Below are 15,134 nucleotides of genomic sequence, written 5' to 3' on the forward strand. Positions count from 1 at the left end.
TTATTTTATGGAAAGTACCCCATGCCAATCTCTAGGTATGGTGAAGGGTATGTGATGATGTGGGGGGGCTATTTTAATTCCAAAGGCCAAGGGAACTTTATCAGGATCATAGTATCCTGGATCCATGAAATAACTGGCCTTTCAAAATAAAAGTCTGCCTGCCTCTATGGGAATTTAACATAGGGGATTGTTATGGAACACTTGTTTAATAAATGTAAATGGTTGAGATAATAAAACTGAAGAATTTGTTTCTTTAAACCAGTTTGTCATGCATTTATTTATTTCAACACTACATGTTTACAAGTAAATCCGAGTATTTTAAATTTGCGATTAATCGTGATTAATCACAGCCCATGACTGTGATTCCATTTTTTTTAATCAATTGACAGCACTAGGTTAAACAAAACAAAAAAGAAAAGCATCTAAGGATACTAATGATCATGCTGACAGGTTGATGTGGTAGTTAAACATTTCCTTGTCCATAGCAGAGCAGAAAGCAGCTGTAAGGCAGAGACTTTGATTGTCATATGACTCAGCACATGGCCTGTAGCAGTCAGAAAGATACACTATCTACAATCTACAACTGACTAGTTTGAAGTGCGGCCTGTCTGTAGTTCTGCCAGAAGGGTTGACATAAAGCAATGGAGGCCACTGCGTGGGTGCATGTTGGTGTGTGTGTACCTGGGACATGCAGGCTCCGGCAGGCAGCACAATAAAGGAAAAGCTGCAGTAATCCTCAACTGTTTTATTAGTTCAGTCCAAGGGTTCAGGAGCTGCTGTTCCTGCTCTGACGTAAATTATTTTGGCTTGAAATTTGACATTTGCATTGGCATGAACTGGGGTAGACGCTCCATATTCATGCTCCATCTTGAAATACGTTAGCCGGTAAGGGACATACAGGACATACTGCTCCTCCTTTTGCGTTTTCGCTGTCACATGATAAACTCACAGGTGCTGCTAATGCTGCTAATGGGTATCGTAGCTTCCCGGCCCCGGCAGGTTTGAAGAAGGAAACATGGAGGACCACACGTATTCAAAATCCATATTTCAGGAACAGGAGTCTTCTTCTTCTTCACCCAGAAAAAGAAAAAGCAAGAGACCGGCTTTTTGAAGCGTGAAGGCTACCGTAGCCTACCGAGAGTTGATTGATATATGATCTCAACACTAGATGGGAGAAATTCCCACACATTGGACCTTTAATTTACCACAAATTCGTTGCCGGCCATTTAAACATACCATGAAGTTGTGTTCCTATCTTCCAAGTGACAATTACAGTCTATTGATTTTTAGTCCACTATGAAATCCAATTTGCTGTAATTTGTTTGCGGACCTTAAGCCATCAGTAGTCAACATGTCGGTAGAACTACAAGCCCCTAAGCAGCGATTCATTTAAACAATTTAAACAACGCGCATCCAGGCAGGAAGTCTCTAATTTAAAGGCTTATCATCAGACACCAAAATACTGCACGGCACTTTGCAATACTCACAGATAGGAAAGTTATCTGGAAAGTCTCTCAACTATTTTATCTTTTGTCACAACATGAGGTAAACAGTATACATATATATAGTGTTAACCATTTTTTTCAAGCAGAGCTAAATTTGGTCTGATGTCATTTTATTTATGTTATTACGTTGGATGAAAAATAATGTCAACGCCATCAAATCACAACAGATCACTTGACCTTTAGGATAGAAATAACATTAATATAACATGTTTTACCACAATGCAATAAAATAAGGGATGACTATATTGCGTTATAATATACACAATATAAAAGTTATAATAACAGGTGCATGCTGGATCTGGCCTTCGTTCCTTCATTAGGCCTTTCTGCTGTCTTAACAGCAGTTGCAGAGCATTTATTCTCCAACTATTTGAGGACTAGCCTGCTTTTGGTTGCTTGTGTGTTTAAAAAATGAGCAGGGTCTCTCTTTGCTCTAAGTGTGTGTTTGCAGCCTGCAGTCATTGCAGTGTTTATATTGTTTATTAATCTGTGTTACATCTGTGTCTTGGTAAGGCGTTACTCAGCTGCTGACTATATAATAATTATACTATCTGTTCATACTGATTTGTCTTAACTTTCCCATAAATGTGGCCATTGTGACTCTATAGGTCATGTTACTGTAATATTGAACTTAGCACAATTGCAAAGTAACAAAGATATTATATACAATTATAAGGATGCAAGTCCCTATGCAGTCCGACTCAGAGACAGGAGTTTGAAATAATTTATGTAAAAATCATGTATATTTGGAAAGCTCTGTTCCCCGAATCTCCCGAACAGGTGGGGATTGCAAAGTTAGCATGACAAAAGGTGTCACAATGGCCACATTTATGGAAAATACAAGTTTGGTGTGGCTGAGGAAGTGGTTTATATCAAATAGATTGTTGTATGCACAGCTTGCAAAGCATGAAATAATTCATATTTGGTATGGCAGTGCAGTTCACCTGATTTGCCTGGTCTTTTAATGTATGCCCATGGCATGCTACTGTGAGCAACTGCGAATTACTCCAAAGACATTAGACTTGACATAAATCCTGCAGTGTGGTCCTGGCAGCTGTGGCCTGTTGTTGAAGGAGGCCATAAAGGGCTAAGGATTAAATGTACATGCATGTGAACCGAGCAGTTCATTTACGCGCTTACGTGCATGGAGCTGATAAGTCTCAGCAAGAGCTTGCACCAGTAAACTAGCAGACGTCGTTCTGTGGAGAACATACTAAATATGCTAACAGTTGATTCTTGGAACACACCAATCCTTCCAGGAAATAACAATACATGTCAAATCCACACTTTATGACTCTTCAACTCTGTTCTTGTAAGCTTTCACTTCATTTTTCCTCCTCTGACGCATAGAAATGCAGACATGAAAGTTTATGTTCCCTGCATCGCCCTCGCCCTTTCTGGTGGCACTTCTAACTGCTGACTGCTTTTCCCTGCACTATCAATCAGGCCTGTTACTTTGGACCTGATAAACACTGAAGCCTTCAAGCTGTCAGTGGAATTATTTAAGTATTCCTTCGGGCCAGAATGGAGAGTGAACATTTTCTTAGACTGATAACACAAACTTTGGAGATATCCCTGAACATACATAAACCAGCAACAACCAGAGAGGAACCTCTATATGTATTCAGGCCACAGAGTGGAAGTTAATAACAAGAGATGACCACAAAATAGTGAAACAGTCCATCTAAATATATGCATTAAAACCAGGCAATATACCCACTGGGAGATGAAATAAGAATGATGGAAGTGTGGAAATAAAACTTCTATCCAACGGACTTTTCCATGCACATTTACCTCCTGTCACAAATAGATTTCACAGTCCCTCCTGTGTTGTGTACAACATGGGTTCCAGTACCCAGCAGACGCAAGCTCAGACCTTAAGAAAACCACTGACTCACCCATTTCCTGGGTCGCCCCCTGGGTCTTTTCTCCCCGGTTGCCTCAGCTTTCTGTGAAGACATAGATTAGGAGTAATACAATAAGTCTTTATCCTGACTATCACTTCATGACATACATGATATGAACATTTCATGTTAAACACGTGCAAAGACATCCGTATTCTCTGGCACACATTTAAGGTATTAGAAGGCCACACCAGTATTAAAAATGCCCCATTCATTCAAAAAAGTGATATATAGAGTAAACAATACACATACGTTGACATGCATATAAAGCAGTTATGTTTAATGTTGGTATGATAAACAGAATGTACAATTCATGTAACGGTTAAGTGTGTGAATGTGTGTTGTGTAAGTATATTTGTATATGAGTGTATGCATGTGTGGATGACAGGCAAGGTTTTCATGTTTAGTGAACCTACAAATGTGGCAGAGACGATGATAATAGTAAAGATGAATAGATGAATAAATAAAATCAAACAAAAATACACCTGAATAAAAAAAGAATAAATAAGTACTAATAATACAGATCTGTTGTATCTCTAAAGGGCTGTAACTGGTGCCTCAGCTACCCCTTCCTCAACTGCAACCATGCCAACAGACAAGAAACACGCAAACATGTCCAAGTCAGCTTTATCAATAGCTCTAACTTGTGTGTGTCATTTGTCAGTCTGACCCTCTCGTCAGGCTAACTGCACACACTACACAGCTGACACAGACTAACATAACAAATGTTACCATTGCTGATATGATTTGATTATGTCCAAAACAAAAAACAAAAATAAGATTCATGTTTTGATAAACCAGAATTATCATTTAGTTTTGAAATAAGTACTTAAGTAACGTAATACACACTAGGAGCCCTATCTTGCACCCGGCGCAGCGCAAAAGCCGACGCAAGTGTCTTTGCTAGTTTAAGACCGACCCAGTTGTCAGTTTCCCGTCCAGCGCCCACGTCGTTTAAATAGCAAATGCACCTGCACCCATCTTTGCGCCCATGGGCGTGCTGGTCTTACAGGGAGGTGTGTTCAGGTGCATTCTGGGAGTATTGCTATCTTGAGGCAGCGGGAAGTGATCGCGCCATTGACCAACAAAAACCTGGTCTGAAGTCAATAACGCAGCATGTCATTGTTATTTTAACAGAGCATTAGTAAAATGCTCCTAGACTCGTGCACAGCACGTGCACACTATGCTTGTTACACACACAGGGACGCACAGCAGCGCACACACATGCAGAAGATTACAAATATTACGGTGCAAATCCTCCATCATAACAGCAATGCTCCAAGGTCCAAACGTGCCTGGCTTTTAAAGGGAATGGGAGATGATCTCTGATTGGTTGATTACATGTTACGCCTAAAACACACCTCTGATTAATGAAGACACTAAGGTCAACCCTTTAGAACCATGCGCCCGGCGCACGGACCCTTTTTACCACCGTCAAACTAGCAAAGATGGATTTGGACACGCCCTAAACACACCTGCACCAGGCGCTTCACGCCGTACACTTAGATCGTTGTCCAGCCCTAGAGCTCCAAATGTGTTAATACACCCCTGAAAACAGTCCCCAACAAATGCACTATTTCCTCCTTTGAGTAATGTTTGCTAAAACTACAGTGACCAGCTGTTTTAGGAAATTACTTATATAGTACTACTTTTAAATGAAACAATATATTTGTGAGCTGAGAGACAAATGTCCCACTAGAATGGACATGACCTAAGTTAGAAATGTGTGTACATTTACAGAGCACTCCATTACTGTAAAATGAATACCTGGAATGTCCCTGTGTGTTTGGCTCAAGGGGAGGGAATTACCTTTTTTACTGAGCTAGTAGAATGATTTGATGTTTGTGGGAATTGGGTGAGATTGGACCCTGCTGACTGTCCAGCGCAGTCAAAAAGCCAAGCTCCGCAGTCATCCCCAATTAACAAGACCAGACATGTGTCAATAATTCATCGAATACATCCAGGCTCCCTGGCTCTAGTTGGCAGGGAGTCAGGTGAAATCTTACTTAAATTGCTAAGCTACGGTTCATTTAGCAGACAATGACCAGCAAGTATCGGTTGGTGGTGGTGTTGAGGCATGTGTGTGGCTTTCTGCAGCTATTTTGCTCAGTAAACAACACCAGCTCCATTGTCATCCTGAGAACATGCCACCCAGCCTGCTCACATGGCAGCAGGTGGAGTGTTTCAACACATCACTGCCTGGATCCCAGAGTCAAAAACACACAGGAAGCAGGACCTCTTACACCATGTTCACACTAATGCAAAGACTTTCTTCTCTGTTTTGGCCACCCAGCCAAATTAGTGGCTCACATGATGTGCACAGGAAAACTGGGCTTAAAAAACAACAACACACAACTACAATTGTTAACCTTTCACAGGCATGGTTGAGTACTTTGTCATAGCTGGAACATTTAGAAGCCAGCTTTTGGCTGCATCTGTTTAGGATCACTAGAGTTGTGTTACTCACTTAGGCATGACTGTAATGATTATTAGTAAGTAGTAAGTAGTGTTTACAATTACAATGAAAAATTCAGCAATTGTATTGTATCCTAGTTACGGTTCCCATTAATGCTCTGTTCCAAACATTACAGGGAGATCAGCTTGTTTGCTCTCTTCATGGTGTGATCAATATCATTTTTTGTTAGTTCACTGGACAGCCTGATCCAGGATATGTTAGCGTGTGTATGGTGACATTGGAGTTGTTGAAAGTAATTCTTTGATTTCACTCATTACTGCTAATGTACAGTAGAGTATAAACTAAACCTGTGTACTTTTCCAATGAGTTTCAATCACACAAGAGGTGGAAAGAATCAAAGCACACTATATTTAATCATAGTGCTTGATTACGATTTAACTGAAGTACTTCTACATTTCACACCTTTGTACATGATGGTAGCAACACCCACAATTGTATTGCTTACTGACTACTATTAGGCTATATTAACAGAATAAAAGTGTTTTCTGTTGCTCTGACTTTTTAGTGCGGATGGTGAACTGTTAGAAACCGAAGAGACTACACTGGTGATGACAGAATGAACAGTATTTGACTGATTTCACCAGTTATATTAAAGCATAATGCAGACACAATGATGATGTCTTGCAGGGTTTCTATCATGACATATCAAATTGCTGGCTAGCCAATCTGTGTACTGTAATCCCAGTTCTCTGTTTAGGATGCTGCATTTTTAATGTGGAGATTTAATCGTCTGAAAGCCAACACCCTGTTTAATTAATCATCAGAGTATTTTATATGTCTGAGCAGAGAGATGCAGCATGTCTGCAGCAGTCCCGAATACCCAGGGATCTGACACCCCTTTCAGCAGGATGGCCTTCCAAAGCCATTACAAATCACCATTACAAAAAAGATTATTGTGACCGGTTTATGTTTGGTTTGGTTTAGGCAAAAAACAAAAAACATGATATGAACACATATGCAGTTTTGGATCAGTGACAATAACTACTTAATTTAAATATCTTTATAAACAGACCTGCCGTGAACTGCATAATGAATAACATAAATTGGAGCCTACAAAAATATGCCGCAAAATAAGTGTTTCAACGCATGCGTGATACAAATAGTGTAGGGAAACCGTCACGTTTTCTACTACGTATTTATGCGCATGCGCATATGGGATCGTGCAGGCAGCACAGATCGCGTACCGACAGTCACCACTTCATAGGACCTTGTTTGTTTGAAGCATGAGGCATTTACACACTTTGTTCATCAACCTATTCCACCTAGACATCCTAATCAAAGTAATAACAGAACTGTAATTGTTCACAAAGCCTTGTTAAGTTAAGTGTTTGAACAAACGACCATACCTGCTGATTTTCTGGTAAGGTTGGTCCATGATTTTTTGGAGAGAATTACCCTGTATTCAACCCCAAACCTGACATTTTCCGTACATAATGCCTTATTTTTTCAAAATGGTGTAAAAACTAGTCTACATTTTGTAGTCCAGCGTGTGCAGTACAATTGTTTCTACTTACAAGCTGCCATGATATCTGCCAGAGATTGCAGAAGTGATTGATGTGGGGAGGGGAAGTAAACCTTTAAAGAGTATAAGTTAAAGGTGTGGGCTGACCCAGGACTCTTTCATCTGGAAAGATTGATATCTTCCGTGTTTATCATAACAATACCAGATGAGATGAGACTGGATTATGGCGAGAGCAGAGTGGTTCACTTTTCAAAGTGCTGGGAATGTTTACAGTGGTTCATGGTGGCAAGGGAGCACTAAGGCTGCTGTCATCATGAGCCTAACACAGTTTTATCTAACTAATGAATGAAGACACAGGGACTTGCCCTGGCCTCGCTGAGATGTACAGTATCACAGCCCAAACGTTAGGTAGGATTTTGCTGTAAAATTCCAAAAGCTTTTCTCTGGATCAGTTTTTCTTTGCAACTTTAATCTTTTCTCATTCATCAACTCTATCGCTCATGCACACAGTCTCCTCTCTGTGTACACAAGTGTGTGAGAGTGCTATGAGTTATGGCCGCATGTTTTCTATAATCACAGATGGACAAATAGTTTCCTGTGTTTTCCTATGTGTCCATCTTTGCAGTTGAAAACAGGTTTCTATTGTTGAAAGATCGTGGTAAGGTATGTGGCTATTGTAAGACTGGAACTTGCTTCTGTGGGCTGCACATAAGCGAACGAGCACAGGTGTCAATTGGAGACATTCCTGTCGCTGTTTCTTTCATACTTTTATAGAACCTGAACATATTTTTTCTTTTTCCCATAACACCCTTCTCTGTGTACATCCACAAAGACATCTATACTCTATCGGATCAGTTAGTGACCTTTTAAAGGCAGGGTTTTCCAATATACACGTTTTTTATATATTGTTTAACGGTCTTTACACCCCGACAGCAATAAATAAGTTATGGGCTCTGAAAAAGGAGTGAAAAAGATCTATCATCTGTAGCTGCTGTAATCCTTTAAAAACTTCTTTAAGAACCAATGAAATGCCTCATTGCCCCGCTGCTCGTTCTCTACCCCTCCTGTGAACCTGTGAGCCTGAGCTCAGCGCGCGTCGTTGTCAGCGGAGATACTGCAAGTCTGCTGAAGAATGGAGGAGAAACTCAGCAAAAGTTCCTGCTGCCGCGCTTACTTGCATCCGCCTGCCCTGCTAAAAAGGCAAAGAAAAGAAAAAGGGCTGCAGATACAGAGAGGACAAACTGGAGTAAACATTGGCATAGCTTTTCAGCAACGGCGACAGCTGAGGGAGCTGCAAGGCATGGAAAGTGAAGCTGTGGTTGCCGTCTTTCTGTTGGACAGGAACGTTATGTTTTGGTAACACTTTACAATAAGGTACACAAAAATGTAGGTAGTTACTAAGGAATGAATAAGGAACAAATGAGGAACGAATGAGGAACAAATGAAGAATGAATGAGGAACAAATGAAGAATGAATGAGGAACGAATGAGGAACAAATGAGGAACAAATGAAGAATGAATGAGGAACAAATGAAGAATGAATGAGGAACAAATGAGGAACAAATGAAGGGTGAATGAGGAACAAATGAAGAGTGAATGAGGAACAAATGAAGAGTGAATGAGGAACAAATGAAGAATGAATGAGGAACAAATGAGGAACAAATGAAGAATGAATGAGGAACAAATGAGGATGACTGGTTAGTTAATGAGATGTTCCTGAATGACACAAGCACTAATGATTAGTTACTGATAAACAGACTAGAAGTTACTGTTTGAATGAATCATTAGGTACTAGTAAGTTAATGAGAAGTTACTGAGGAATGAATGAGGAACGAGTGGTTAGTTAATGAGAAGTTCCTGAAAGACTTGGACTCAAGCACTAATGATTAGTTACCGATAAACAGACTGGGTTAATGTATCATTAGGTAATAGTAAGAAGTTACTGAGGAACGAATGCATTCCTTTTTTCGAAAGGTAAACAAAATGCTTCACTAATGGTAGTTAATGGTTAAGTAATCATTTGTTAATGATTAACAACTCAGTATGATAAATTACTGTATTTGCAGGTACGCATAATGCTTCACTAATGCTTGAGCCCCTGCCATTCAGGAACTTCTCATTACCTAACCAGTCGTTCCTCATTCATTCCTCAGTAACTTCTCATTAACTTACCATTACCTAATGAATCATTAATACAGTAACTCCCAGTGGGTTTATCAGTAACTGATCATTAGTGCTTGAGTCCCAGTCATTCAGGAACTAACCAGTCATTCCATTCCAGTCATTGGTTCCTCATTGGTTCCTCATTGGTTCCTCATTGGTTCCTCATTGGTTCCTCGTTCATTCCTCCTTGGTTGTTCATTCATTCCTCATTGGTTCCTCAGTAACTACCTACATTGTTGTGTACCTTATTGTAAAGTGTTACTTAAGTTTTTGTTTTGTTTATTGGGGGGTGGGGGGGGATTTGTTGTTTTCGAGAAATGTCTAGCCAACGCTAGCAATTCATGTTGTGTTAGTCATATTAGCCCAATGCTAATGTTAGCTTCCCTGTTGATCTAGGCTACTAGTAAGCTACACTAGCTAACGTATGTTTACATATTCTTATCTAACAGAACGCTAATTTGGGTAACGTTATGTGGTCGCCGGGGTCTGAATGTGTTACGTGTCATTTACATATTGGCTTTACACAAATGTGCTGAAGCAGGGTCTACGTTTTCTTTTTGTTATTATTTTGCAGTAATGACAAGGATAATTCAATGTCGACACCGTCAAAACACGGATCGATGAGACCACCTCTCCGTGCTGTGTCAACTATTGTTTCAGTCTCTGTCCAACCGGTGAGTAACATTAGGCCTAGAGCTTGATGCAAAAGTGAACATGGATTACAGTTCTCTTTGATGGGTAACACATACACAATAAGTTATCAATGATATTGGTACTAAATATTTGCACCAGAGAAATGGTAAGAGTACTGTTGTGTGGGTGTCTTTCTATATTCTCTCTCAAGGACAATCACTGCCAGAATAGTTTGCCACAGCTGATGATACTGCCACATCCAGTGCCAGACCCGTCCACTAACACTGGAGCCCCGGACAAAGTTTTGATTACTATATGATATTTATTATTGTTTATATGAAAAATAAACAAGTTTTACACCACAATGGTTGTAATTATTTTGTGCAGCATGTACGGAAATGAGCTATAATGTCGTGATAGTTGAAATAACATGAATGGAAAATAATTTATCATTTTTGTATTTGAACAAAATATAAAAACAAAGGGTACTTTGTACCATTAATTCCTCCTGGGAATAAATAAAAAGGGAAACTATTTAAATTGTGTAGTTGTATGTATATATAATGAAGTAATTTGATGAGTGGAATTGCAGTCCTTTCTCCACTCTGCTCTGAAGCAGAAGCAGAGCGGCGCCTCGCTTTGAAGTGGTGCTCGTGCACATCTCTGAGCTGGGGGAGTGCCAAGGGCAGGGGGAGGGGTTAGACAGAGCCCAGAGGAGATGCTACTTTCAAATCTCGCTAGCTTCTCAACCTTACCAACCCTGCCTTTACAGTTTTTTACGATCGCTATGACACTTTTTTCAATGCTTTTAACAACTTTCCTAAACTCTTAACACAGTTAGGACAACATCCGTCTGTGTAGACTATACAATTAACACATTTCTTGTTGCTTTGACACAAAATGCGTACAGTTAACATCCATTTAAAATGCTTGAACTTCTTTTACACACAAGCTCCACCAAGACCAAAACAATGGATCTTTACTGACCAATTTACAAATGCTTTCACTCTGTATGTCAGAACAGATAACATCATGTTCTTAACCTAACTTATAGGCTAAAGTCAAAGTGATCAGCTGATCATATTGTAAATTGAAACACAAATATATCCCCTGCATTTTATACATGCATTTATTGAGAAACAGCTGATTGAAGTTATGCAAATAGATCGATCACAGCTGATTCCCTTCTAGGAAACACACTCAGGTGTTGAGGTTCTTTCAATCCCATGATCATATGGTAGGACAGTAAAAGAGGTCCTGTTTGAACAATATACTGTAGATGAACACAGAAAATAAGAAAGATGCCTTCACGAGGGAGAGGAAGAGGAGTACCAGGACAATTCTGTCTCTGTCTCCTTTTTTTCATAAAGCTACTCTGAGATGGGTCATTCGTTTTTTGTATTGAATCTCTGCAGCAAAAGAACCAAAACGGTGGCTGGGTTGGCTCAGTGGGTAGAGCAGGCGCACATATACTGGGAGGTTTATGCCTCAACGCAAATCCGACTTGTGATGATTTCCTGCATGTCACCATCAAAAATGTTTTATTCTAAAAGATGATAAGAAATTATAAGAAATAAGTCACATTAGGATGGAATGGTGGCTGGAGAGAACATGAGCAACAAGGACTACATGTGGAGAACTTTAGCTGACTCTGGGTCTGCACTAAAACCTGAATGACCTGCATTCCTCCTCATGGTACACTTAGACATTTTTGCTCACTATTTTGGACACTCAATCATTTTTCCAAATTGTTTTAAATAACCTAAATGATAACAATGGGCAGCAACTCGAACACAACAATTAGAACTATAACTACTACTATTATTGATCCCACACATGTCCACTCCTAAAGCCATGTATTGGTTGTGGAATGTAAGTCAGTGAATGTCCCCAAAAGTGACATTAGCAAACGTGTGTGTGTGTGTGTGTGTGTGTGTGTGTGTGTGTGTGTGTGTGTGTGTGTGTGTGTGTGTGTTTTAGGTGCTGAGGCTCCTCACCTTCTGCGCTGCCTTGGAGGGACCCTTGTTCTTACTTCCTTTGGGGCGGCCCCTCGGTCGCTTGGGGACAGGCTCTCCACTGGGCTCCTGAAAGGGAAGGGGTGTGTGACATGGGTGGAGGACAGGAAACAAAGCTTTGAACCCCCCAATTTGGTCATTGCTTTATGGGTCAAGACCAAAAGAGGGACAAAGGTTGGTTGTGTGTGTGTGTGTGTGTGTGGGCAGAGGGTTAGTCCCTAAACTAAACAAGCCTGGGAGAGCACTTCATTGTTGAAGGTGTATCAGGGCTTGACATTAGCACCCGCCAAATGCGGGTAGATTTCGGCAGTGGCGGGTAACACAGTCACTCTCACTAGCCACTTTGGCGGGTGGCATGCCTTTATATTGTAACACCGGTGGCTGGACTACAGTGCCACGGTGCCACCGCCCGACACAGGAACACAGCTGTGACCCAGTGTGCAGCGGCAGCCCACGGTCGGAGTACGGTGGCCTGTACGGCACATCAGACCAGCAAGCCGCGGCGATTCCTTAAAATATCCCCCAGAGCTCCGTTCAGCGCGCGCACGCGACATGGCAAGCCGAGGCAACAGTTGCGTCTGTACATGTCATAGACTGTATAAGGTTTAGGTTTGTAGAAAAAAAACACAGCGAGAGCGCGCAGCAGGACAGTTTAGCAGGACATTTGGTCTGTGCGCTCCGCTTCCCGTCCCCGAGGGCGCGTGCCGGCTGCTAAGTGACACAGGAGCGCGCTCCAAATCACTTCCAACTACTTTCATCTAGTCTTCTTCGCCCCTGCACCACCTAGCATATGCAATAACAAGCTACTCTTTTTTTTATATCTGTGTTTTATTCGGTTGCATGTTTTCATACAAAATGGAGCTTTACACACGTTATCAGAGCTAATATTTGATGGCTGCATTGTTTTCTGCATTTTTCTGCAGTCTTGATTTCGGTGTTTCCAGTGCTCATTCACCAGATTTACAACCCTTTTAAATAAAACGGTTGTAAATCTGGTTCTTCCAGTTAATTGTAGCACACCATAGTCAACTGTATCAAGTGTAACTGTAAAACACAATTCCCCACAAAATAGCCGCTAATAGTGAAGATGCTGAGTGGCTGGTAGCTTTGGAAAAGCACTAGCCACAGTGGCTGGTGAGCAAAAAAAAGTGAATGTCAAGCCCTGTTTATAATAGATTCTATTTAACTCATAAAAACCAGCTGCAGGCATGCTGTGTGTCAGAAAGTCTCCGGTTGCTCTCACCTACAGTAACGCTGCAGCCCTGCGGTGTCGATGGACGTGATTTTGGTGTGAGATGTTGGTTTGGAATGTTACTCAGCAGTGAATCACATCACATCTATAAGCACTCACAGAAACATGTTCAAAGCCCTCAGTTGCCACGCCGTCTCTGATTCAGCAAACGCATGCATCTGCAGAATTACATTAATTACCATAGCCTACTTTTTTCTTCTTTTTTTTAACTCATGTTGTCAATTAAAGATCATCGGCCAGAGCCAAGACTGGAAACAGGCGCATTCCTCATCATGTGTAGGCTACAGGCGTATATTCAGCCTATAGGCTAATAAGTAGCCTATATTTCGAGTTGTTGATTGCTTTCCCTTACATATAGAAAAGTAGAACTTGATCGTAGTAAATGATAAGCTGCTAACAAGTCATAGGAAAGAAGCTATGGTGGATTGGATTGCACCCCCTGCTTCAATGTCAACATGGAACAATCAATTACAAATGCAGCTCACTTTAAGACAGACTATAGGCCTATGCAATTTGTGCAGTTTCATAAAGTAGAGCGACATATAAGCACCTTGGTACAGGACCTTGTGCTCACTGCTGAAGTTTAACTTCGACTCTCCGAGCAAAGTAAAGTGTGTGTAAAAGTAGGCTCCCACATCTAGGTCACGCAGTGTGCAAATAACGTGCAGCGACAGGACGTCTGCCTGCCGCAGAGCGCCTTCCAAAAGAACAGCAGCGAGACACAAGCTGACTTACTTTTTGTGGTTTCCTCGGTCTCCCCGGCCTCCTCTTTTGGGGCTCCGCGGGCCCCGTGGGCTCCTGAGAGCCAGAGCTCTCCCCTGCCTCGTCCCCGCGTCCGCTCATGGTTCCCGGTGCTGCGGCTCCTCCGTTCTCCCGGTGAACAGAAAAAGAAAGAAATAGAAGGAGTCCGATGTGGATAGTTTCAATGGCACTTTAACCGGTCTGTTGTCTACTTGTAAGTGTCTCCCAGGCAGCAGGACTGACGGCTTTTGATCAAATAAGCCAGTGAGCAGCTGGAAGGTTTGGCTCAGTGAGCATAAGAAGACGGAACACCGGGGACGGCGGAGTCCGAGACGCCGAGCGGCTCAAACTCGGCTACAGCACACCGTGGCACCGGGAAGGACCATGCAGCAGCGAGGCGTGACAGCTCGGCACGGATCGTCTGAGAAGTGTGGGCATAATAACCGCATCCACTGCCCACTCTAAACCCAGGACCCACTCAATGAGGATGGGTTAAAAAAGAAGGGAAAAAAAGGAAGAAATCACCTCTCCCGTGGGTGAATAACACGGGCGGGGGAGGGGGGTCTGGATGGGAGCCAGAGAAAACAGAAAGGAGACGGAATCCTGGCTGCGGGCCAGACATGGCAGGCCGCATTTATGAATTAAATTCACATTTTCACACGTTTCAATGGAATCCGCTGCTGTCGGACACTGTACAGCCATTCAGAGTTCACCTCTGTGAAAGATGAAGTATTTGCTTAATGTTGGGGTGATAGTAGGCCACCGCCTCAACACTACAGTAAGACTTGTAGATTGTAAGATTGTAACTTGATACAAAACATTTTAAAAACGTAGCTTTAAATAATTCAAATATGGATAAAGAATAGCCTTCGTCAACACGATTTGGAGTGAAATGGGAAATTTACATTTTGCATATACGCGAAATTAAAAATCAGTAGTAACTATAGACTGGATTTATTTTAAAATGTGAAATGTCTTTCACAC

At 41.5% G+C, this 15,134-nt stretch overlaps 1 protein-coding gene across 1 annotated transcript in view; it reads right to left on the reverse strand.

Annotated features, from left to right (window-relative positions):
• Positions 1-14,868, reverse strand: part of hmga2 (high mobility group AT-hook 2) — a 43,056-nt gene extending 28,188 nt beyond the window's left edge. Inside the window, exons 1-3 of the mRNA XM_078242602.1 lie at positions 14,145-14,868; positions 12,140-12,226; positions 3,404-3,454 (exon numbers count right to left, since the gene is read on the reverse strand). Coding sequence (XP_078098728.1) covers positions 3,404-3,454; positions 12,140-12,226; positions 14,145-14,252 — 246 coding nt within the window. The 5' untranslated portion in view covers positions 14,253-14,868. The remainder of the gene's footprint in view (positions 1-3,403; positions 3,455-12,139; positions 12,227-14,144) is intronic.
• Positions 14,869-15,134: the final 266 nt, after the last annotated feature.

The sequence above is a fragment of the Sander vitreus genome, chromosome 23 (genome assembly GCF_031162955.1).
Source record: "Sander vitreus isolate 19-12246 chromosome 23, sanVit1, whole genome shotgun sequence".
In the NCBI taxonomy this organism is placed as follows: Eukaryota; Metazoa; Chordata; class Actinopteri; order Perciformes; family Percidae; genus Sander; species Sander vitreus.